Here is a 24,731-nt window from a genome sequence, read left to right as displayed (position 1 = left end):
TTCCTCATGTTACTCCCTTAAATTATACTATTTGGCATGTACGGTTGCGCCTACCATCTGCCAAATTGGTGCACTGAACTGCGTTAGCCATTGACACTCACCTGGGTAACTCAGCTCCAGATCTCATTCTAGCTTGTTCCACGCATAGACAAAACAGCTGTCCAGGAGGTGAAGCAAGTGTGATTGAACCTCACTTACTCAAAGTCTCAAGAGCTGGGATGAAGAATAATAATTGCCAAAGCTTAGGACTCCCACCAGTATCCGATGTAATGTGAGCTGAACTTGCAGCCTACTCCGTACAGAGCCTCATGACCAATTAGGGTTTCTATTCTCTTCCAGGACATTGCTGTGACAGGTTATCAAAAACCAAGGGCATGGCTTTAAGCTTTAGTCATAGATCTACCTTTGCATGTCCCATTATTGAAGAAAGGTATCAGCGGAATCATTGATACTCTAGACTACACGATACTCAATGACCTGTCTCAGAATAGGGAGCATACCTGGGAAGCTTGACTCAGTTCCACTCGTCTGCTTGTTGCTAAGTTCAGAATCCAACAATGTAAATAAAGATGCCCTCAAATGGTTGAAATTTAAAATAAAACAGCATATTACAGCTGTCGCTGAAAATAATTTAAATGCAAATTATTGTTTTATATAGATTCACAAATCCAGGGAATGAATTACTAATTATACTTGGGCTGCTCATTTCGATAGAAGAGCGACAACCTGCATTTCACACTTTTTAAATGACAATCAATGTTTCATATTTAATTCTCGTTCCCTCTCTTGTAAGCATTGAACTACCTCACTGGACTCGAATTGCACAGTGATTGTTCCAGGTGCTTTGAGAGTAAACCAACTTAACAAACATCTAAGATAATGGGAACTGCAGATGCTGGAGAATTCCAAGATAATAAAATGTGAGGCTGGATGAACACAGCAGGCCAAGCAGCATCTCAGGAGCACAAAAGCTGACATTTCGGGCCTAGACCCTTCATCAGAGAGGGGGATGGGGAGAGGGAACTGGAATAAATAGGGAGAGAGGGGGAGGCGGACCGAAGATGGAGAGTAAAGAAGATAGGTGGAGAGAGTATAGGTGGGGAGGGGATAGGTCAGTCCAGGGAAGACGGACAGGTCAAGGAGGTGGGATGAGGTTAGTAGGTAGCTGGGGGTGCGGCTTGGGGTGGGAGGAAGGGATGGGTGAGAGGAAGAGCCGGTTAGGGAGGCAGAGACAGGTTGGACTGGTTTTGGGATGCAGTGGGGGGAGGGGACGAACTAGGCTGGTTTAGGGATGCAGTAGGGGAAGGGGAGATTTTGAAACTGGTGAAGTCCACATTGATACCATATGGCTGCAGGGTTCCGAGGCGGAGTATGAGTTGCTGTTCCTGCAACCTTCGGGTGGCATCATTGTGGCAGTGCAGGAGGCCCATGATGGACATGTCACCTAGAGAATGGGAGGGGGAGTGGAAATGGTTTGCAACTGGGAGGTGCAGTTGCAAACCATTTGCTTGGCCTGCTGTGTTCATCCAGCCTCATATTTTATTATCTTAACAAACATCTACTTCACATCTAACATTCCATATAGGATTCACCCAGGAACTTTAATCAAACTTCATAATTCTAATCCAAAACCTTGCAATAATTGCTGTGTCCTAATTGTTGCCTTTTTAAAAACCACCTCAATAATCCCAAATTACTACTTATGGCAAATCCATGCTGTGGACGTGCAACTATTCTACTGCAAATAAATACACGAGACAAATTCCCCACCCTGTGTGCACTGAAGGCAATCAATATTAATCTAAAAACTGCACAATGTACAAATGCTTGGGGTTTTAATATCTGTGTTGGTATGATGCATTTGCCTTCTGATTTCTGGATGAAAAATGGGCTCTTCAACATCACAAAATCTAAACAAGAACACTCCACCATGTTGTTAACTTACAGAAACTAGGTGCAAGATTAGGCCATTCAGCCTTTCATGCCTGCCTTGCTATGTAAATATGCTGATTATCTAGTACAATATTCCCACTTTCTCTCCAGGGATTACACAGCTCTTCTGAGACGTTTCCCTGCCTCATTGATACTCTGTCACTTCAAAGCAGGAAAATAAACCTCTTCATCAAGAACTTCCATCACACTGTCCAGGTTTCAGGCCAATCCACATCCATCAACCAACTTTGAAAACCTTGCCCACATTTTTACCGCTGTGACAAGTTGCACTACAGCAGCTGAGAGAATTCGCAACATCTTAAATAAGAAATTTCCGCTGCCAAAATCTAATAATTTCTTCATTGGGCACAACTCCCAAGTTTTAGTAACATCCGTCTGGCAGCTTTTAAGATATATTGGCCATACACAAACAGAGGAAAAGAACACCTCCCATCTTCAGAGGCAGAGGTAATAAGAAAATATTGATATGCAAGAAGATACTCTTTTGACCTGTAATCATAACACAATTTTGATATGACTTTGCAGCCAACATTTTTCTGCAGTGCAATCACTGTTCCATATATAAAATGCAACTTGTTCAGTGAGAGATCTTAAACATCAATGAAATAAATAAGCAGTGCTTTTTGTTAAAAAGATGCTAACGAAGGATGAGATATGCAGACAATAACATTGACCTCTATTTAACTAACTAATTTGAGCAACAGAAATGAAGCAATGCAGCACTCTACTGAAATGCGCAGAAGAGACTGTGTTGCAAGTCTCTTGGGTGAAACTTGGAGTTGTGGGCTTCTGATTTGGAAGCAACAGTGTTACTAAGTGAGACAAGGCTGATACTGATTTCTTTCAATGTTATATACAGTTCCTCTCTCAAAAACAGTTATGGCCAGAAACTAAAATGCAGTAACATCTTCAGACTGACTGTAAGCTATTGATACCTCTGTCTCCAGAAGGATTGAAAATTGATAATGTGGCAGAATTGGATGAGCTATCCATATTGCTAAGAGATCAGGAGCCAGTGAGGTGCATCCAAGGATATTGAAGGCAGTGGGTGAGGGAATTAGAGGGGCACTGGCCATAATCTTTCAATCATCTCTGGATTCAGGGTCAGTGCCTGGAGTATTGTGAACATTACAATCCTTCGACATGAGCACAATTGTGAGACCTCAGTTTAAATTCAGTGGTGGAGATACTTTTAGATTATTTACAAAAGAATTAATCGTCATATGGAAGACACCACCGTTAATTCGGAAGAATCGGCATGGATTTATTAAGAGAAAACCATGTCTTACTAACTTCCTGGAGTTTTTTGGAGAGACAATAGTAGAATTGACGAGGGCATCTATTGAACTATTGTACATGGACTTCCCAGAAGGCATTTGATACAATGCCAGACAACAAACTTGAATATGTCAGATCACGGAATAAAAGGTTTGATGGTACAAGGATTCAAAGTTAGCTGACTGACGGAAACAGAATTAACATGCATTTTTAGGCCTGGAGGAAGATTTATAGTGTAGCTCCTCAGGGCATCAGTACAAGGACACTTGTTTTTCCTCAAAAATAATGATCTAGAGCTCAGTGTGCAGGGGACAATTTCAAACTTTGCCACTGACACAACTTGGAAATACTGCAAATTGAGAGGACAGATTGACAAGTTGGTGAAAATGGTCACATTGGTGGTAGATTGAGTTCAATGCAGAGAAGTGTGAGGTGCAGACAGAAAACACAAAGACAGTATGAAGTAGTAGGTACTGTGCTAAAATGGACTATTATTTAAATAAGAGCATGTAAGAAATGGGAAAAGACACATGTTTGGCACTAAGTCAAAATGCTCAGTAAGAGTTGCAGACACTATAGGGCCAAATGGTCTCCTGCTGCACACTAAAAATTCTGTGATTTTGAGATAATACATTCTGCGCATCCCCAAAATTCCTCCTGCAGAAGTCCTTCAGTTACTCCCCTGGCAGCGTACATTTGTTGTATATGCTGAGCCAAGGACTTATAACTGACGTCAGGGATGCAGGAAAACGCAAATCGGGCTTCCCATTATTAATTTTTACTCAATGTGCCATACAGGTTTCAGAACGCTGGGCTAATCTAGAAACTGTCTGGATGGGTGCAGCTCGAACAATGCTCAAGATGCTTGACATCATCCTGGACAAAGCAGCCTGCTTGATTGGCACCACATCGACAAGTATCCACTCCCTCCATCACCGACTTTTGTAGCAGCAGCGTGTACCATTTACAGGATGCATTGCAGAAATTCACCAGAGATCCTTAGCACCTTCCAAATCCACAACCACTTTCATCCAGAAGGACTAGGGCAGCAGATACATAGGAACACCACCACCTGCAAGTTCCCCATAAAGCCACTCACCATCCTGACTTGGAAATATATTGCTGACCCGCAGTCACTGGGTCAAAATCATGGAATTCCCTTCTTCAGTGCTTTGTGGGTCAACCCACAGCAGGTGGACTGCAGTGTTTTAAGATGGCAGCTCGCCACCACCAACTAGGGATGGGCAATAAAATATAGTTGGCAAGCCAGCAATGGAATGGCCACATCCCACAAGTGAATTCTTTTAGGGGTAATACCAGAGCATCTACAAACAACTAATTCAAAGATGCTTCACAGGAGCATTAAAAAACAAAAGTATGATAACCCATAAGGAATATACACATTTTTTAAAAACTCTCTTTTAAACAAAAAAAGACAAAAAGAATAGCACAAAATAAACCATTATGAATAAGTGATGTGTAGCAGATAAATAATGATTTGCTCCTTTGACCTAGTGAAAGCTTAATATTACATAGAGAACAAAAGCCAATTATCGGGTCAATTAATTTCCCATCACATCCAGGTATTTATTTACGTCAGAGATCACCAAGGCCCCAAATATCACTCCACTGCCATTCCCACTTCCACATCCCTTGACTTGGAGTTAACCAGTTCACGTCGGGTCTCAGATGAAATCTGCGGATGGCAGTGGATCCGCAGCAGTTCTAGCAAGGCCTCTTTTTGCTCAGAGGACAGGTCCTCCTTATACCGCTGGGCAAAGGTAAGCAGACACTGGTGCCACAGTACAGGTAGGATTCGCTGATCAGTCCTGAATTGCAGGAAATGGAACACCAAAGCATCGATTACTCGGAAGGGAAGCGCATACTTCTTGTCAATCATCAGTCTGAGGAAGATGCTGTTTGCTCCATTATATTCCATTTCCGCAATCTTCAGCATTGCAGCACTGTTAACAGAAAATACACTGTGCTAAAGAGATGGAAATTGCAGTATCACAAAACTGCAGACTATTAAAAAAAACCTTTTTGCATGTTGCACCACCAAATCATCACTCAAATTTATAAGAATTGATTAATTAACTTAGAAAAGAATTTTGAGTTTGTATTTTTAAACATGCATCATCTTGGAACCAAGATAAATTTTCATTCCATTGCTTACTTTTCTTCATTCACAAATGTATTATTGAAAAGAAGAACTGATTGATTGCTTCCTGTTTTTAATATAATTAGGCAAGGTCGAGGAAGAACTGCTCTCATCACTATGGAGAGCAACTATTTGCATTTAAATAGCACCTTTAACAAAAATGTTCTAAAATGCTTCAAAGAGATGACCTCAAAAGTAGGATGGCATTGCACCTAGAAGGTGGTATTAGAAAGTGTGTGTGTGTGTGTGTGTGTATATATATATATATATATATATATATATATATGTGTGTGTGTGTGTGTGTGTGTGTGCCTTGGGGGTTGGTTCACCAAAAGTGCAAAACGTTACATCCGCAATAAAAGTGTCACTATTTCATAACGGAGTTACAACCTACATTTAAATAACACCTTTAGCAGAAACAAAATGCCCAGAAGTAGTTCACACATGGATTACCAAATAAACAGTTTGATGTGTAAATTTTCCTTCCCTCCCCTCCACTTAGAGAGTACAACATGCAAACCAACAATTACCTAGTGTGCAGAACTGGGATAGAGCATTTTGTCAGAATGCTCCCAATAATGATAGCTTCTCTTAGCGTGCATGTGCCAGATTCACACAAGGGAAGCAGAATACCTGGGGAATGTGGAGGGGGAAAAAACATTAATTAAAAAATTGCAACCAAGCATGCATTCTTGCCTTCTCACAAATTATGCATCTTTTCCCCAGTCTCTCTCACACAATAAACATGTTTAAAACTCACTGAAATGAAACAAAAAGAAATGCTCGAAGTATGCCAGATTAATGAAATTTTTTTACCAGAACAGTAACAAAATAAAAACAATAAACCTGTTATATTAACTCCGTTTCCATCTCCACAGAAGCTGCCAGAGATATGCAATCTCCATTTTTATTTCAGATTTCCAAGCATCTGCAATATTTTCAGTTTTGAAATAAAAATCCACTTATTGCCAGGAATGAAAAGACACAATAATTGTGTAGAACAGACATGGGACATTTCTCCTTGGTATCCTAAAGCATTTTCTCCAAATGTTTCAGTGCTCTCAGTAAGCATCAGGATCACACTCTGCAAATATCTCAGGCTGCAACTTTTCATTGTTACTAAATTAGAATATCCGAGACCAAAAAAATGCATAATGTGTCAACAATGAGGGTAGAGGGAAATGCCATTCTTAACTGAAATGATTTGTAAAAAAAATTCCTTCACAGGACCATTACTCATCCTAAATGCCCTCAAAAAAGTGGTGGAGCTAAACTGCCGTCTTGAATCACTGCAGTCCATGTGCGACAAAAATTAAAATGGACATGCCTTACAAATAGTCCACCAGCACTAACTCAGATGATGACAAAGACAACCAAAGCAAAAGTAGGTACCTTCAGTGCAGGCAGGGAAAAGACGTCTGCATTTAAAGATCAATATTGTTGTTTTATTGTCAACCACCAGTTACCTGCCTGGAATTACCAGCACTTAGTCTTTACTTTCTACAGTTCAAAATTTCTTAAAACAAAACCCAAAGTGCAGGTTGGGTTTATTTATTGCTTTGTGATCAACATAGTTCGTGTTGAGAAATTTAGAGTCCCAGCAACACAGGGTTATACAGCATAGAAAACAAATCCATTGGTCCAACTTGTCTGCATCGACCAGACATCCAAACACAACCTAGTTCCATTTGCCAGCATTTGGCCCATATCCCTCTAAACCCTTCCTATTCATGTACCTATCCAGATGTCTTTTAAAATTGTAATTGTACCCACCTCCACCACTTCCTCTGGCAGCTCTTTCTACACAGGCAACACCCACGATGTGAAGAAGTTAACCCTCAGGTGCTTTTGTTAATCTTTCCCCTCTCGCCTTAAACGTATGCTCTGCAGTTTAAGACTCCCCTACCTTAGGAAAATGACCTTGGCTATTCACCCTATTCATGCACTTCAAGATGGATACTGGACTCCAGGTAAATGCAGCAATTTCTGCAGGTGTGGCTGGGAAACCCCAGTGAGGGCAAGGAGGAGGAATTACAGAGGCTTAGGGATCTAAGTGCATATCTTATGACTGAAAAAGGAAACTGACAAATGTACAAATCAACTGTAGTCTGCTGATGGTGCAAGCTTCCAGATAGAATGTACCAGTTGTTACAATCATGAAGCTCAAATGGGTGATAAAATGATTACAGGGGTTAATTTGTTCATGAGTTAACACAGAACTTGTACATATCCCTATCCCTACACCTACATTAGTGCTCTTAATTGTCTTTACCACAGGAAAGCCTTTTTACCTTTAAACCAAGCTCCAGGTTTGAACAGTGCTTTTTTTAAGGCTGCATAAAGGTGAAAGTTCAGGCGTTTGTATTCCGCAATATCATCTCTGATTCGGGGCAAAAGCACTAAGTTATAGAATCTCTGCGCCATCTTTGCCTTCAGATTGGCAGTAAAAATCCTAGTTTGGAGAGGAACAAGTTAGGCAAGCATCAAAATTTTACCATTTTTCTGTTTCAATACAAAATTGGTGAAACCATGCTGAAACATCTTCTTCTACATCCTGTATATGACTGTATTATATATTATGACATATGATCAAAATACATATAATATACATTAAAAGATTGAATTTTCATTCAGTTTGAGGCAGAGAAGAGTGGGTCTAAGACTAGTAGCTTAAATTTAAGTAAGGGTCATTGTGAGAGAAGAAAAGCACGGCTAGCAAAACTGGACTGACGACTTAGGTTAAACATTAAGTCAATAGAGATTCAGTGGCACATATTTAAGAGAGCAATTCAGGATATACTAAATAGGTGCCTTCTAGTAAGAAAGAAAAATTCCCAGGGGGGAATCCACCAACTGTGGTTAAAGAAAGAAAAAGGTAAAGTTAACGAAAAAAGATAATTTCATCAAGATATGAAACAAGTCCCATAAGACTGGACAGAACATAAAAAACAAAGAATGACTAACTAATAGGTAAAGTTGACATAGTAGCTAGGTAGAAACAGCAAAGAGGATCTGCTAAGTGGATATGAGCAAAGGACTAAATTAAAAAGCAGAACGAAAACAAGGTAATAATCTCTGGATTACAACTTGAACCATGAGCAAATTGGCACAAGATTAAAGAGCTAGATGCTTGGTTGAAAGATTTGTGTGGGAGAAATGGGTTCATTCGAAACAAATTCAAACAAACAATGGGATTTTGGCACCAGTACCGGAGAAGGAGGGAGCTGTTCCAATGGGACAGACTCCACTTAAATCACACTGGGACCAGAGTCGCATAATCGCATAACTAGGACTTTAAGCTACATACTGCGGGGAGGTGATGCAGTTGCAGTTGGAAAACTATGGAAAAAAATAAAGTGAGGGGAAGGCTCAGAAGAGATTTATTAAAGCTTCCGGATTATGTATTAGGACAGAGAGCATAGAAAGGGTCAGGTGAAACTTCAGGCACAGGAGACAACTATGAGAAGCCGGGGGGGGGGGGGCAGTCAACACAGGACTGAGGGTTTTGTACTTAAATGTATGCAGTATATTAAACAAGGTAAAAGAGCTTTTAGTGCAGATTGAAGTTAGCATGTACTATGATGACGATACCACAAAGACATGCTGCAGGGAATCAGGGCTGGGAACTAAATAACCAAGGATTCATATCCTAGTGAAAGGACAGGTAGGTGGGCAGAGTGGGTGGGATTGCCTGATTGGTAAGAAATGAAGTTAAATTGGGCGCAAGAAGTAATATTTTGTCAGAAAACTTAGAATCTGTACAGGTAGAGTTGAGGAACCGAAAGGAGAAACAGACCCTGATAGGAGTACTGTGGAGGCCTCCAAGCAGTGGTCAGGATGTGGAGAAGAAAATAGATCAGTAGATAGAAAGAGCATGTAAGAAAGGCACTCTAACAATAAGCATGGGGGCTTCAATATACAAGTGTATAGGGAAACTCAGGTTGATAGCGGATTTCAAGAAAAAAGGAATTTGTGGAATATCCATGAGATTTTTATTTTGGGAACAGTTTGTGGTACAGCCCACTAGGGAACAGGCAATTCTGGATTTGGTGATGTGTAATGAGGCAGACTTGATTAAGGTGAAGGTTAACCTTGAGGTGAAAACACCCGAGGGGAACAGTGACCAAAATATAATAGAAATCACCCTGTAGTTTGAGAGGGAGAAGCTAGAATCAGATGTAGTGGTATTACAATTGAATCAAGCTAACTATAAATATACGTGGGAAGAGCTGGCCAGAGTACATTGGAAGGGGAGTCAAGCAAGGAAGATGGTAGAGCAGCAAAGGCAGGAATTTCTGGGGGTAACTCAGGAGGCACAGCTGAAATTCAACTCTGGGAAGAAACAACATACTAAGCGGAGGATGAAGCAATGATGGCTGACATGGGAAGTCAGGGACAGCATAAAAAAAACATATAATATCATACAGTGCAGAAAAGGCTCTTCAGTCTGTCAAGTCTGCACCAATGTCTATTCCCACTAAAAGTGCGCCAATTTCCTGGACTTGTCCCGTATCTCTGAATGTTATAGTTCAACTGCTCATCCAATTTTTTTTTGAAAGCTTGTAAGATTTCTGGCACCTGCTACCTTCCCAGGCAGTGCATTCCAGATTCCAACCACCCACTGAGTGAAAATGTTTTTGTTTCCACAAATCCCCTCTAAATCTCCTTCTCTTTACCCTAAAACTATGAACCCTCAACCAAGGAGAAGCTGCTCCCTACTCATCTGTCCATGCCCCTCATAATCGTATACACCCCAATCATGTCCCCGCCTCAGCCTCCCCTGCTCTAAAGGAAACAATCCAAGCCTCCATAGTCTCTCGTTATAGCTCAATTTCTCTATCCCAGGCAACGTCCTGGTGAATTTCCTCTGTATCTACTCTCGTGCTATCACACCCTTCCTGTTTAGAGGTGACCAGAACGACACATAATACTCCAGGCGTGATCTAACCAATGCTCTGTACAACTCCAACATTATCTCCTTGCCCTTTACGGCACAACTGACCCATGTGCAAGTGTCCCACATGCCTTCTCAACTACCCTACTCATGTGGTCTGTCAACTTCAGGGATCTCTGAATAATTACTGCAAGATCCCTCTGTTCCTCTAAGCTACCCAGTATCCTGCCACTCATTAAATACCTCATCTGATTTCTTCTTCCAAAGTGCATCATCTCACACTTAGCTGGGTTAAATACCATCTACCACTGCTTTCCATGTATGAATGGGGTGAAGATTAGTGGAAAGCCCAAGGCTCAGGTAGCCATAAAAATCCAGCAGATGAGAACCAAAAAAAGCAGTAAAACAGGGAGGCAGTGAAATATGAGGGTAAGCGAGCTAGTAGCGGAAAAGATTGCAGGAGATTTTTTTAGGATATCCAAAGCTGAGAGACCACTGGAAAAATGAGGCAGGAGATGTAGTAATGGAGAACAAAGAAATGGCAGAAGTAACTGGTACTCTACACTAGTTTTTCACAATGGAACACCACCAGTAGCATACTAGAACTTCTAGACAGTCAGGGGGCCTAGGGGAGTGTAGTGGCCATCACTAAGGAGAAGGCACTGGGGATGCTGAAAGGTCCGAAGGTGGATAAATAACCTGGACCAGATGGGCTACATCCTAGAGTACTGAAGGAGATAGCTGAGGAGATTGTAGAGGCATTGGTGTTGATCTTTCAGGGATCACTGTAGTCATGGAGGGTCCCAGAGGACTGGAAAATGGCTAATGCAACGCTCCTGCTTAAGAAGGGAGGGAGGCAGAAGGCAGGAAACTATAGGCCAGTTAGCTTCATCTTGGTCAATGATAAGATTTTGAAGTCCACTATTAAGGATGAGATTGCAGAGTACTCAGAAATGCATGGTAAAACAGGCTGAATCTTTAACGAGTAGTGTGCCACGATCTGAAAAGAAACTGTCTATACCTACTGTTCCCTGTTGCTAACCATTCACATACAGTTCACCTGAAGCTTCATCAAGAAGTCGTCATGCCTGATAGATGTTAGAATTCTTTGAGGAGTTAACAAGCAAGTTAGACAAAGGAGAGCCAATGGACATAATTTATTTAGATTTCCAGAAGGTCTTTGACAAGGTGCCACACAGGTCGTCGCTAAATAAGAGTGCATGGTATTAGGAGCAAGGTTTTGGCGTGGTTAGATGATCGGCTGACTGGCAGGAGGCAGAGAGCAGGAATAACGTGGTCTTTTTCAGGATGGCAGATGGTGGCTTGTGGAATTCTGCAGGGGTCAGTGTTGGGAACACAACTATTCACATTATACATTAATGATCGGGACAAAGGAACCAAGGGCATTGTTGCTAAGTTTGCAGATGGCACAAAGCTGGGGGAAGGATAGGTAATGCTGAAGAGGCTGGGAGGGTGCAGAAGAACTTAGACATGCTTGCCAGGAGAGTGGGCAAAAGAAGTAACACATGGAACATACTGTAGAAACGAGAGAGGTTATGCACTTTGGTAAGAAGAATAAAGGCATACACTATTTTCTAAATGGGGGAAAAGTCTTTGGAAATCTGAAGCACAAAAGGGACTTGGGAGTCCTCGTTCAGAATTCTCTTAAGGTTAACAATACTGGTTCATTTGGCAGTTATGAAGGCAAATGCAATGTTGGTATTCATTTCAAGACAGCTAGAGTACACGAGCAGAGATGTACTGCAAAGACTGTACAAGTCTCTGGTCACACCACATTTGGAATATTGTGACTGGTTCTGAATCCCTGTATATAAGAAAGGATGCATTGGTGTTGGACCGGGGTGTGTGGGTTATAGGGGAATGGGTCTGGGTGGGATGCTTCAAGGGGCGGTGTGGACTTGTTGGGTTGAAGGACCTGTTTCCAAACTGTAGGTAATCTAATTTAATGGACTGGGTCTAGAAGAGGTTTATAGGAACAGTCCTGGGGATGAGACGTTTGTTATAGGAGAATGTTAGGACTTTGGATCTGAAATCAAAGGAGCTTAGAAAGATGAGGCAGCGGGGGCTAGGATCTACTAAGAGAATATTAAAAGGCCTGGATTGAGTAGACATGGAATAGATGCTTCCGCTAGTTGGAGTGGCACAGCCCTCAGAATGAAGGACCCGTTAGAACGGAGATGAGGGACTCTTCAGGGGGTTAATCTGTGGAAGTCAATTTTGCAGAGCTTATGGAAGCCAAATCATTGATTGTATTTAGGACAGACATTGACAGTTCTTGATTGGTAAGGAGATCAAGGGTTACTAGGAGAAGGAGGGCAGGGTTGAGAAACATATCAGCAGAGCATATTCCATGAGCCGAGCAGGTTCTTTGCCTTATGGTCCTGTAGTCCAACCAGACCACAGTGCTGCTCTCTCATAACGGAGAGATGACTGGTGGTGGTTGAAGCAGAGGGTCATCACACTTCAGGTGAACTATACAAGAATGGTTAGCCAACACGGAACAGTAGGCATAGATAGTTCATTTTCAGATTGTAGTATACCACTTGTTGTATGTGGCCAATAATCAGTACTGGAACCTCAGCGTTTTGCAGTTTTTATAAATGTCTTGGATAAAACGATCAAAGCCATAGTCACTACAAAGACAGGAATGGAAGTAGAGTATGAAGAGTACATAAGAAGGCTACAAAAGAGAAGTTAAATGAGTGGGAAAACACTAGCAATGTTGTATAACTGAGGCAAAATATGAAAATGTCCACTTTGCAGGAAGAATAATTTTTTAAAAAAACTATGATAAATAGTGAGATATTTCAGAGCTCTGAGATGCAAAGGGATCAGGATGTCCTACTGCGCCAATTGCAAAAGGTTAGGATGAAGGAACAAGTAATTAGGAAAGTTAATGGAATGTTATCTACTCTGGGGGAATTAAAGACAAAAGCAGGGGGGTTATGCTTCAGTGATGAAGAATGAGGCGAGACCACATCTAGAGTAGGTGCAATACTGGTTTCCTTATTTAAGGAAGGATGCAAATGTATTAGAAGCAGTTCAGAGAAGAGATGCTTTGGACTCAAAAGGGGCACACAATGCAGGTCCCCTTTACCTTGTTGCCTGATACATGGCTGCTGCTGTCCAGCTTTCTGGTTCAGTGATGTACAAGATCTGTTCCCAGTTTGACAATGCTGGGATAATCTTAAATGCTTTTGGGAGTTTCCCACTCCTGTACTTGCACAATACCTTTTGGAAATCAAGAAACAAAATTTAACCATTTTTGTTAAACCATTACAGTATTCAATTAATACAGTATGATGATATACTCTATCATTCCAGCTTCAAATGTTAAAGACAGACACGTTTTAATAAATAATAGTTGTGGAAAAATTCATACACCTACAAAGGACATTGGACCTAGTTGAGAAAGGAGATTTCAGTTGTCAATGGTTTAATGGAAAAAAAACACAGGACTGCGTTTCAACACAATTGACAGATGTGCCTAATGTCTTTTCGCAAAATTGATTATGACACATATTCCCCAGCACAACAGAAGAACTTTTCCCAGGAAACAAATGGCAGGAGAAGCTGAAGGAAAAAGGAGCTAACAACTTAAATATTTATACAGGTAACTAACTCTGTCACAGAATGAGAGCAGTTCACAACACTCACCTTAGATCAATGCGTAGGACAGAGTTAGGAATAATCAGTAAGCTAACATCTTTCAGGATTCATACCAGCATACTACAATGCATCGTAAAATCTTCTAGACTGCAACAGTTCAAGAAGGCACCACGTTCTCAAGGGCAATTAGAGGTGACCTAGCTAACAACGTCCACATCCCTGAATTGGAAATGGATTTTTAAAAAATCCACCTTTTAACCTTTATCTTTTTTAAGAAGGGGCTGTTGCACAAAGTTTCCTTTCAATCATTTTTCAATCATCTTTAAGGGGTAAAAGAAAACATTTTGGACCAGAAATGTCTACGACACACAATTAAAATTTAAAGGACTATCAATAATAAAGATAACAAAAATTCCAGATGAAACCAATTTTAGGATTGCGGAAATAATAAATAATAGCAAGACTGCGAAACCAGAGGCTCAATTCAGAGAAACGTGATGACAGGCCTCTTAGAAATCCACACCTGAAGGCTTAAAATTTCAAATGGTGTGAAGAGCCCATAATAGGGGAATTACATTGTACTGCTGACAGAAAACTAACAAAAAAATGGTTCAAGATTGACACATAAGCAATAAGCTAGGAAACAGCCCTCAAGCAAAGTATAAGTGACAAATCATTGTCAGTACCAGTTTAACTAAGTAGGTATCAAATTGATCATTTCTTTGGCTTTGTATCCACAGTTATAGGATGAAAAAGTTCAGCAAACAAAACAAAACTAAACTTGCTCCTCCAGTCCCAGTTTAGTTCTACTTGTACCAGTGGTAATGGCCTCTTCAGAAACAAGAGTGGGAGACTAACGCTCAAGTCAGAATGCAGAACTTTAAAGGCTCGTCTGAGAATGGAGGAGGAGAATGTTTAGAGGAGAAATTCCAGGGGATGGGGGCCTGGTCAATGAATGGAAAAAGGTCAGAATCCTCAGGGCTGAGAGTTCCTGGCAGGTGATGACGATGGATTTGTAGGCACGGATGAAGTAACGTACCTAACACCTTCATATTATACTGTGGCAGAATCAGAATAGAGGTTAAACTCTTTACAGCTCGAGAGCTCCCATCCACAGGATTGTAGGGACAGGGGCATCAGCAGGAAGCAAAATTAATCTCTCTCAATAAAATCTATTTTCAGATAAATAATCTAGAAGATTTCTCAGCTGGGAAATGGTGCAAATATCTGGGGGAGTGGCAAGAAAGTAAGTTTAGTTTTTGAAAATAAGTAAGAAATATGCTGCATTATGAAAATATTTTTAAAAACATTCACAGAATACAAGCATTGCAGGCTGGACCAGCATTTATTGCCCATTCCTAACTGCCCTGGATAAGGGTGGCATGCTGGTTCAGTGGTTAGCACTGCTGCCTCATAGTGTCAGGGACCCAAATTCAACTCTTTGCACATCCTCCCTGTGTCTGCATGGATTTCTTCCAGGTGCTCCGGTTACCCTACAGGTGCTCTGGTTTCCCTCCGAAGATATGCAGGTTGGGTGTATTAGCCATGATAAATTGCCTATAGTGTCCAGTGATGTACAGGTTAGGCAAATTACCTGTGGAAAATGCAGGGTTACAGGAATAGGGGAGGGAGGTGGGGCTGGGTGGGATCTTCTTTGGAGGAGCAGCAGGTACTCAATGGGCCAAATGGCCTGATGTAGGGATTCGATGATAAGGCAGTGACGAGCTGCGTTCAAGTGCTGCAATCCTTGGGATATAGGGTGCTCTTCCACAGTGCTGTTAGGAAGGGATTTTGATGACAAACCATGACATTGACAATGACACAGTGCGAATAACTGGGACACCACAGGGATTCCCGCTCAGGACAGGAGTTCATGAAATGGGCAATGGGGAGACTGGGACAGCCACAATCATAATTTCAGCTGCCCCTTGTTCCACTTATGCAGCAAGCTGGCTACACTTCCTGGCCTGTCCTCAAGTAGTTGAGGACTGTCCAGATTTTCCATGGAAGGTTGAAAGCTGACACCTAACTGCTTGGGTTCTTTCCCCCAGGTTGCAGTTGGCTAAGTCTGCAGTCAACCAGGAAATGGACTTCAGAGAGATGTAGCCGTCAACAGTTTATTGGGGTGCAGAATGCATTTCAATAGGGACAGCAGGATTTTAGATGAGGGTATTTCTTTGAAGTCTTGCCTTATTGGAAATGCTTCATCAGCTGTCATTTGGCATTCCTGAGGAAGACGTTTCCACTACAGACATCAGGAAGCTCAAGATGTGCTTATAGGCAAAGTCACTTAAGCTGTGTTGGTCAATATCATGTCATAGGGCTTGTTTCCTTGCTGTAAGCCTCTTCGGCCCAACTTGTCCATACCAACCTGGTTTCCTAAACTGAACTAGTCCCACTTGCCTGCATTTGGCCCATATTGCTCTAAACCTTTCCTATCTACATACCGGTCTTTACAAGTTACAATTGAACCCTCCTCTAGCTCGTCATCCGGCTGCTTGTTCCATACACACACACCCACTGATTGAAAAGGTTGGCCCTCAGGTCCCTTTTAAGTCTTTCCCCATCCCACCTTAAACCTATGCCCTCTTGTTTTAGACTTCCCTACGTTGAGTTGGAAGCAGTTCTGATCACTCGCCACACTGCACTCCCTCTACTGGCAAAGCTGGATAGAGCAAATTATTATAAACACCATCCAGTATCCCTGTCATGACCACTTTGGTCAATATTACATATTTTACAATGGACCTGGCGGAACACTTTACCTCATGCACGCCTTTATAAACATCCAGGACCCTGGGATCAAGCTGAGGCATAGGTCGGCCAGAGAATTCAGACATGGCTGTCTCCACTTCTGTCTGTTTCTCTGTGATCTTCTCCATGATGATGTCGGCAAGTGTACGCCTTCAGTGAAAAACAAGAAAGTTAACCGAGTAGTGCGCGTGTATCATTCAGAGAATTTCTACAGTGTGGAAACAGGTCCTTTGGCTCAACCAATCCGCACTGACCCTCAGAGCAGCCCACCCAAATCAACACATCCATGAACATTACGGGCAATTTAGATTAGATTCCCTACAGTGTGGAAACAGGCCCTTCGGCCCAACAAGTCCACACCACCCCTTGAAGCATCCCACCCAGACCCATCCCCCTATAACCCACACACCCCTGAACACTAAGGCAATTTAGCATGGCCAATCCACCGAGCCTGCACATCTTTGGACTGTGGGAGGAAACTGGAGCACCCGGAGGAAACCCACACAGACAGGGAAAATGTGCAAACTTTACGCAGACAGTTGCCCGAGGGTGGAAGCAAACTGGGGTCCCTGGTGCAGCCAAAATACTTGCACATCTAATACCTGTGCGGGCTCAAAATTCAACGGTTGATCATTATTCGACATCTAATTCCACACTTACTGACAGTATAGAGGAACATAGCAAGGGGCTCTTATAACACAATGGAATGTCCCTATCTCTGATCTAGAATGCCCAGGTTCCAGTCTCACCCGTTCCACAGCTGTGCCATATCATCTCTGAACAGGCCAATTTAAACATATCTAGAGGAACTTGACATTGGAAGCCTCAAGACCATTATCGCATCGTTAAGAATAGGTAATCCTCACTCATGCCAATTCTGTGAATACATTCATCATCTAGTGTGACACTGGGCACATACATACACAAAAGCAGAAATTTAATCCCTGTTCTGTGCTGGATTTTTCAGATTGCAGAGACTGCGCTGGGACACAATACTAGACAATGGTATACTGACGTCAGCAGGTTGGCTGACAGGGCTCAAAGGTATTGGCTTCTCCATGCTTCGGAGCACTACACAGGGACCACTGCTGGACACCGTACACAAATATGTCAGCTGAGAAAATAAAGATCAGCTGTAGCATTCACCCTAATCTGCACCCATGCACCCAGAGATAACTGCCTGCTGACAATCACAGCTGGATTTGCACCCAAGGCATGATTTCTTGGACAGAGGAGTGCCATGGGAGGGGTGCATGAGATGGTGGAATTAATTAAGTATACTAATTTGACCACCTATTTCTCCCTTCATTCCTATGAGGGTGTTCAAAACATTTGTAAATACTACACATATCTTTTCAAAAAATGTTGTGCATTATAAACACAGCTGATGTGGTATTTAAAGGGATATGTGGACAAATGCTGGCAAATGGGATGACATTAATTTAGGACATCTGTGCAGTGTAGATGAGTTGGACCAAAGGGTCTGTTTTAGTACTGTACAATTCTACGACTCCCCATCTCTACGATTTCAGATTAAAAAAACACATGCACTTCCCTCTGGCAACCATTAAAGCCACTCTACACAGCACATAGGTAGAACATTACCGGGAACAGCCTGTTTGTAGTAAAAGTCCAACTTGACAACTTTTAATATTCCAGACCAAAACTGGAATTAAATAAAAAAAGGTGACCTCAGTAGGTGAAGAATGGAGCAGGCATAGGGTAGAAATTACTGAGTTTTTCTGCTGAAGCAGTCACTTTCAAATAAGTACTAAAAAGCAATGGGCCTCAATGTTTTCTCGACATTACCTTAATGGTGGATTTTTGCTCATGAACATATCGATCGCCTTTTCATCTTCAGGGTTCACGATGACTTCCTTACAATAGTCTTCCTTTGCCATTGCTGCAGCTGTCTCCAGTGTAGGCCATTCATCATCCGAATCGGAGTCAGAACCTTTACTCTTCGAACTTGTGCCTACGTAAGTCAGAAGACATTTCATAACAACAAGCACAGGGTGGGGGTCCTCTTCTTCCTAATTCCATAGTTATGCTTAAACATTCATTCCCTTGGTTTTGCTTCCAGCAGCTTTTAATGAAGGTGAACCTGTCACCTCTCATGACCCTTTGACCCAAATTTCTAAAGGTGTTCAAAGATTCTTTGTGTAAGGCTGCAAATTCATAAGACAATATAGAGGATCTAAATCCAAGATGGTAATTTTCTACATGTAACAGACTGAGTCCTTTCAGTGCCACATATGGGCATTTTGATACCGTAGCCTGCATCGAATGTGGCAAGCCAATGTTTCTATGTGCCCAATCCTTTCAGCCTCTCTGTTGAAGCCTTGTCTAAATTCACCAAAGTGATGTTATTTCTCTTTTTCTATACTTCCAGCTCTGGATTACATTGACAATAAGCGTAGACAGATTCATTCAATGATTACAATGCAAACCGAGGCCATTGAACAGGCCTGTGCTGGATCTCAGCAAGGGCAACTCAGCTGATTCCACTCCACAGTCCTCTCACTGTCAACCTGCAAATGTTCTCTCTTCGGGTGCTTATCCAATTCCAATCTGAAACCCTTGCTGAATCTATCTCCACCAGTGGAGACAGTGCATTCCAGATCATTACCATTCATCCTGCAAAATAAAAGGATATTCCTCATGTCTCCTTTGGTTCTTCAGCTAGTCACCTTAATAATGGGTGCTTTTGTGTTCCTCATTTTTCAGCCAGTCAGCAATAGTTTCTCCCCATCTACCAACCTCAGCAGTTCAACTCTGCATTGCAAAACACACTAATGGTCTTAATCCTTTCTACAAAAGGGTTTATAGCAATATTGATCTGAAAACAACTCAGCAGCTGTTGCAATCAGTTTGGTAGTTTTTCCAAGATTACCCAAAAACTGGAGAAAAGCAAGTGCAAATTTCAAGACTTGGTTTTTACTGAAATTATGCCCTGTATCCAGAATGATACAGCACTCTGCAAGTAGCAGATAAATAAGAATTGAGTGCATTCAAACTGAACAATACTACTGGTCTTACAGACAGGCAAATAATTTCAGTACCCCGAAATAAGCCAAAGACCTCAAGACTGTTCTAAATTTATGTCAAGGAATGGGTGGTTAGCATTCTTAAATATCAAAATGCTCAATCTTTTCAAACACCAAGAGATCTATGTTGTATTTTCTTCAACCTGGCTCTGAACTCCTGTTAATCTGAAATGATGCACAATCAAGGGAACATATTTTATTAAAAATATTAAAATACAAGGAAGTAGGTCTACAGATAATTTTCTATGGTCCATCTTTCACTTTACTTAAGAAAGTAATAGCAGCTTTCCCTCCCCAGTTCAGTCATGACTGAGTACAATCCCACAGGACCTGTACCCTGACTGACATTGTTATTCACTGTCTATATGCATCCTACCACATCAAGCCATGTATGGTACAAGGTATAATGTTTCAAGGTATATAGGCCAGCATGTGTCAACTCATTAATGTTGCATTATTGTTGTCAGTTTCTCCATTTGAAGTCAGAAATGTGCAGTGTTGCAGATGGCTATTGTTGGGGGTCCCAGCAGGACTGGTCACTTATGAGTAGCCCTATCTTCTGTGGAGTTTCTCCCCAACTGCAAACTGAGGACAATATTGCAATAAGATTGAAAACAGCAAACAGTGAAGCTTTGAATCAGAGTTATCCAGGCTTAAAGCCTTAGCTTGCTGTCTCTCCATAGATGCTATCTGACCCACCTGTGATCTCCAGCATGTTATTTTCAGTGCAGATTTCAGCATCTGCAGTAATTTGTTCCTATATCACAATAAGATTGCTTCTTGTCCATACAAGTACAGCATGCTTCTTTTCAAAGGTAGACCAAGAAAACACTTGGTAAGATGAGACCAGCTACAAATGAGGAAGCTGGTCAGCAAAGTGACATACAAACAGTAGGTGAGATTGAAGTGACTTTCTTTAGTCTGTACAAAGTGTCTTCATGGAATGCCAAATAAAAAAAAACACAATGCACGTACCCACATCTTCCTTGATAAAAAAAAATCAACTTACAATTTCTTTGCTCTACCTTCAGAGTATGCATGAAAACATGCTATAGTAAGTTTTTTACCTTGGTCCACATTTTTACAACTGGCGAGCAGGGTCTAGGATCAAAGATTTCACAACACAATGGTCGAGTGATGTTTATCAATTACTATGAGCAGATAACAGATTGTTTGTTTGCAGTACTTAGTGGGACCAATTTCAATACCTAACTTATTAACATTATAATCACTTTTTTGTTCTTGTACTTTACAAAGACACATGCATACTTTGCTTTAAAGCCCCACAATTGAAAACAACCCTTTCCAAATTCCTGCGGAAAAGGAAGAGAAAATCATCCAGTTCCAAAATCCAGAGGAACTGTGCACAAAATACATTTCAAGTTAGGTGTACAACTTACTGATACCACAAACTAAAAAGAAAATGATCAGATTAACAATCTCCATCCAAATCTTAACTTTTTTTCCCCCTCAATTCCTTTCCATTTCAGCTGCTACACATTTTTACCATTTTCTGATTGTACTAGAGAATCCTGTGCAACAGGCAATTAGGAAGGGTAATGGTACGTTAGCCTTTCTCCATGTTAAGAGGATGTGAGTACAGAAATCGTGAAGTCTCATTTCAATTATACAGAAACTTGGTTTGACTGCATCCAGAGTGCACAGCATGTCTAGTTTTGGTGCCCTTACCTTAAGAAGGGTAATACCACTATAGAGGGGGTGCTCTGAAATTCTACCAGATCTCAAAATGTTCAACTAATCTTGAAGAGAGAGACTGAGGAAACTGTGATGACATTTTATAGAGTGAGAGGTCATCTCATTGGAATCTACAAAATAGTTGAAGTGAAGGATGGGAAAGATGCAGACAAGGGGTTTCCTCTGGTTGCAAAGTCTAGAAACAAGAGTCACAATTTGAAAATAATGGGGAAGCCTATCAGAACTGAGATGAGAAGTTTTTTTTTAAAAAAAACTTTGGGGGAACATGAATCTTTGAAAATGTATACTCCAGAGAGCTGTGGAAGCTCATTCACTGCATTTGTTTGATTGACAGATTTTTCAAGACCCATGATATTAAGGAGTAAGAAGATAGTGTGGGGGGGAAAAAGACATGGAATTGGACAATTAGCTGTGATCATATTGAATCTACAGCAGGCTCAACAGGCTGAATAGTCAACTCCTGTTCCTAAACTCCAAAAGTCCAAAGGATCCAATAGCAAAACAATACATCATTAATGTCCTAAAGTATTAGTCATTAACAATACAAAGAAATTTCCAGTTTTTACAAATAGGTACATAACAACTACTTGGAGAACTAACTCTTCACTTACAAACTCATCAGGCCTGGCAACGTCTACAGAGAGAGAAAAAAATCAATCAATGTCATCGGGAAGGCGATCACTGACGTTCTGGGATTCCAAGTTTGAATCCTGCCATAGCAGAACTTTTTATGAAAAGATCCAGAATTAAGAATCTCCTGACGACCATGAAATCGTCATCGATTGTCGGAAAAACCCGTCTGTTTCACTAATGTCCTTCAGGGAAGGAAATCCACCATCCTCACCTGGTCTGGTCTACATGTGACTCCAGACCCAAAGCAGTGTGGTTGACTCTCAATTGCCCTCTGAAATGGCCTAGAAAGCCAGCCATTCAGTTGTACCAATCGCTACAAGATCTCAAAGAAATGAAACCAGATGGATCACCTGGCATCAGCTTAGGCACCAGAAGAGACCATGGCAGAAATAGCCCTGTAGACCCTGCAAAATCCTCCTTACTGACAACTGGGGGCTAGTGCCAAAATTGGGAGAGCTGTCTCACAGACTAGTGAAGACAGCCTGACAAAGTCATACTCACGGAATCATCAGTAGTAACAGTGTGTAGCATCTACAAGATGCACTGCAGAAATTCACCAAACATCCTCAGAGAGCACCTTCCAAACTCATGACTACTTCCATCTAGAAGGACAAGGACAGCAGAGATATGGGAACACCCAACCACCTTCAAATCCCCTCCAAGCCACTCACTGTCCTGACTTGGAAATGTACACTTTTCCTTCACTGTTGCTGGGTCAAAATCCTGGAATTCCCTCTGACAGGAGGTGGACTATAGCGGTTCAAGAAGGCAACTCACTACCACCTTTTCAAGGGCAGCCAGGGACAGAGAAGAAATGCTGGCCAGCCAGCAATGCCCACATCCCACAAATTAATTTTAAAAAGGTCCAAATTAACTCTTCTTCAGGGTTGTCGTCCATGGAGAAGAAGCTAAAGAGGGCCTTCAAGAGGGTTTTTTTTAAAAAAAGGGTTTGAAGACAATATTGCACATAAACAGAAAGTTATCAATGACTTAAGGGTGAAGGGTCCTAAGACAAATACCAACAGAGTGAGGTGACTTATCTGTAAGGCAGAATCTGCTAGGGTGACGGATACAGGTTCAATTATAGCTATTAAAAAGGAACCAAATTGTTTTTTTCCTTCACCAGCAAGAAAACAGCAAATGCAATTCAGGCTCTAACTTGATTTCTCATTGAAAGTGGTACAGACCTGAATGTTCACTTCTGCGCTCAACAAAGAAAGATAGTTTGTATGCATCAACTGTGGTCTTAGAATCACCACACCACGCAAGAAATGTAAATAGCAGGATTGTTAGATTCTGTAAAGAAATGGGTTATTATTTCAACTGAACACATCAAAAGCACCTTCAGTCGGGCCATTCGGCCAACTAACTACTGGCGTTCATGCTTCAGACGATTTTCATCTAAGTTGCTCAGCATTTATTTCTTCCCCCTGCAGTTATCCAACTTTCCCTTAAATTTTGACAGAATTCCAGATCATACGATATTCCAACACTTGTTTAGCCTGGTTAACTATTTTTCGAAACTGCTTTGGCAACCTTGGGTGATGCGGATTTAATACCAAACCTGTTACTACACTTTGAGACCCCCGGCTCCCGCGCTTTCTGGCCGTACGGTGCAGTCAAACCTACCCAGGACCGTGGCTTGGGGTCTCTTCTTCTTGCTGATTCCATGCTCTGCCTCCAGCTCCTCCTGCTGAATCCTGGCCTGCTCCAGGATCTTGCGGGACAGTTTCTCGTCCACGTACTCATCGTCAGCCTCGTCGCCCCGGCCCCGCTTCTTGTTGCGGCTGATCGGTTTGACAGCATCTTCCTGCAGGATCTGATCGGCCAAGGCCAGGCCCCTGGACTCCTTTAGCCTGCCTTTAGCCGCCTTCGCTTTCGGCATCACCCCGTCCAAACTAAAGCACCAACCCCTCCTCAGACACGTTGAAACAAAAACGGAATCGTACCCCTCCTTTCCTAGACGCCGGAAGGAAAACACCGGATCGAAAAGCACTGATCACGTCTGCCCGACCCACGTGGCCAGTGCACTGACTCCTGCGCCTGCGCGACGTGTATCAATTTCAATAAGACGCACCACGTTCCATAATTACATCGCCAGTTTCATTCTACTCAAGTGCTCCTTCCTGCCTTTCTCCCACTTGGTCTCTTTCCATACTTATTGCTTCCTTTCAGTCGGAAGCAGGCCTTCCAGCCTATCCTGCTGATGCTGGCCCTTTGAAAGAGCTCATCCAATCTGTCCTGTAAATTGTATCAGTGGTAAGGGGAACTGCAGATGCTGGAGAATCCAAGATAATAAAATGTGAGGCTGGATGAACACAGCAGGCCAAGCAGCATCTCAGGAGCACAAAAGCTGACGTATCGGGCCGAGACCCTTCATCAGAGAGGGCGATGGGGTGAGGGCTCTGGAATAAATAGGGAGAGAGGGGGAGGCGGACCGAAGATGGAGAGAAAAGAAGATAGGTGGAGAGAGTATAGGTGGGGAGGTAGGGAGGGGATAGGTCAGTCCAGGGAAGACGGACAGGTCAAGGAGGTGGGATGAGGTTAGTAGGTAGGAGATGGAGGTGCGGCTTGGGTTGGGAGGAAGGGATGGGTGAGAGGAAGAACAGGTTACGGAGGCAGAGACAGGTTGGACTGGTTTTGGGATGCAGTAGGTAGAAGGGAA

The 24,731-nt window shown here is 42.0% G+C and overlaps 1 protein-coding gene across 1 annotated transcript; it reads right to left on the bottom strand.

Moving 5' to 3' along the window:
- Positions 1–4,793: 4,793 nt before the first annotated feature.
- On the bottom strand, positions 4,794–24,111 carry bysl (bystin-like). Its single transcript, XM_048553654.2, has 7 exons — positions 23,696–24,111; positions 18,480–18,645; positions 16,682–16,820; positions 13,405–13,538; positions 7,684–7,844; positions 5,923–6,025; positions 4,794–5,195 (listed from the first exon to the last, which is right to left on the bottom strand). Exons 1-7 carry the CDS (start codon positions 23,949–23,951, stop codon positions 4,853–4,855), a joined length of 1,302 nt encoding a protein of 433 aa, XP_048409611.1. The 5' UTR covers positions 23,952–24,111; the 3' UTR covers positions 4,794–4,852.
- Between the last annotated feature and the right edge of the window lie 620 nt (positions 24,112–24,731).

Source organism: Stegostoma tigrinum, chromosome 21, assembly GCF_030684315.1.
Source record: "Stegostoma tigrinum isolate sSteTig4 chromosome 21, sSteTig4.hap1, whole genome shotgun sequence".
In the NCBI taxonomy this organism is placed as follows: domain Eukaryota; kingdom Metazoa; phylum Chordata; class Chondrichthyes; order Orectolobiformes; family Stegostomatidae; genus Stegostoma; species Stegostoma tigrinum.
This window is presented reverse-complemented; position numbering and strand designations above follow the sequence as displayed.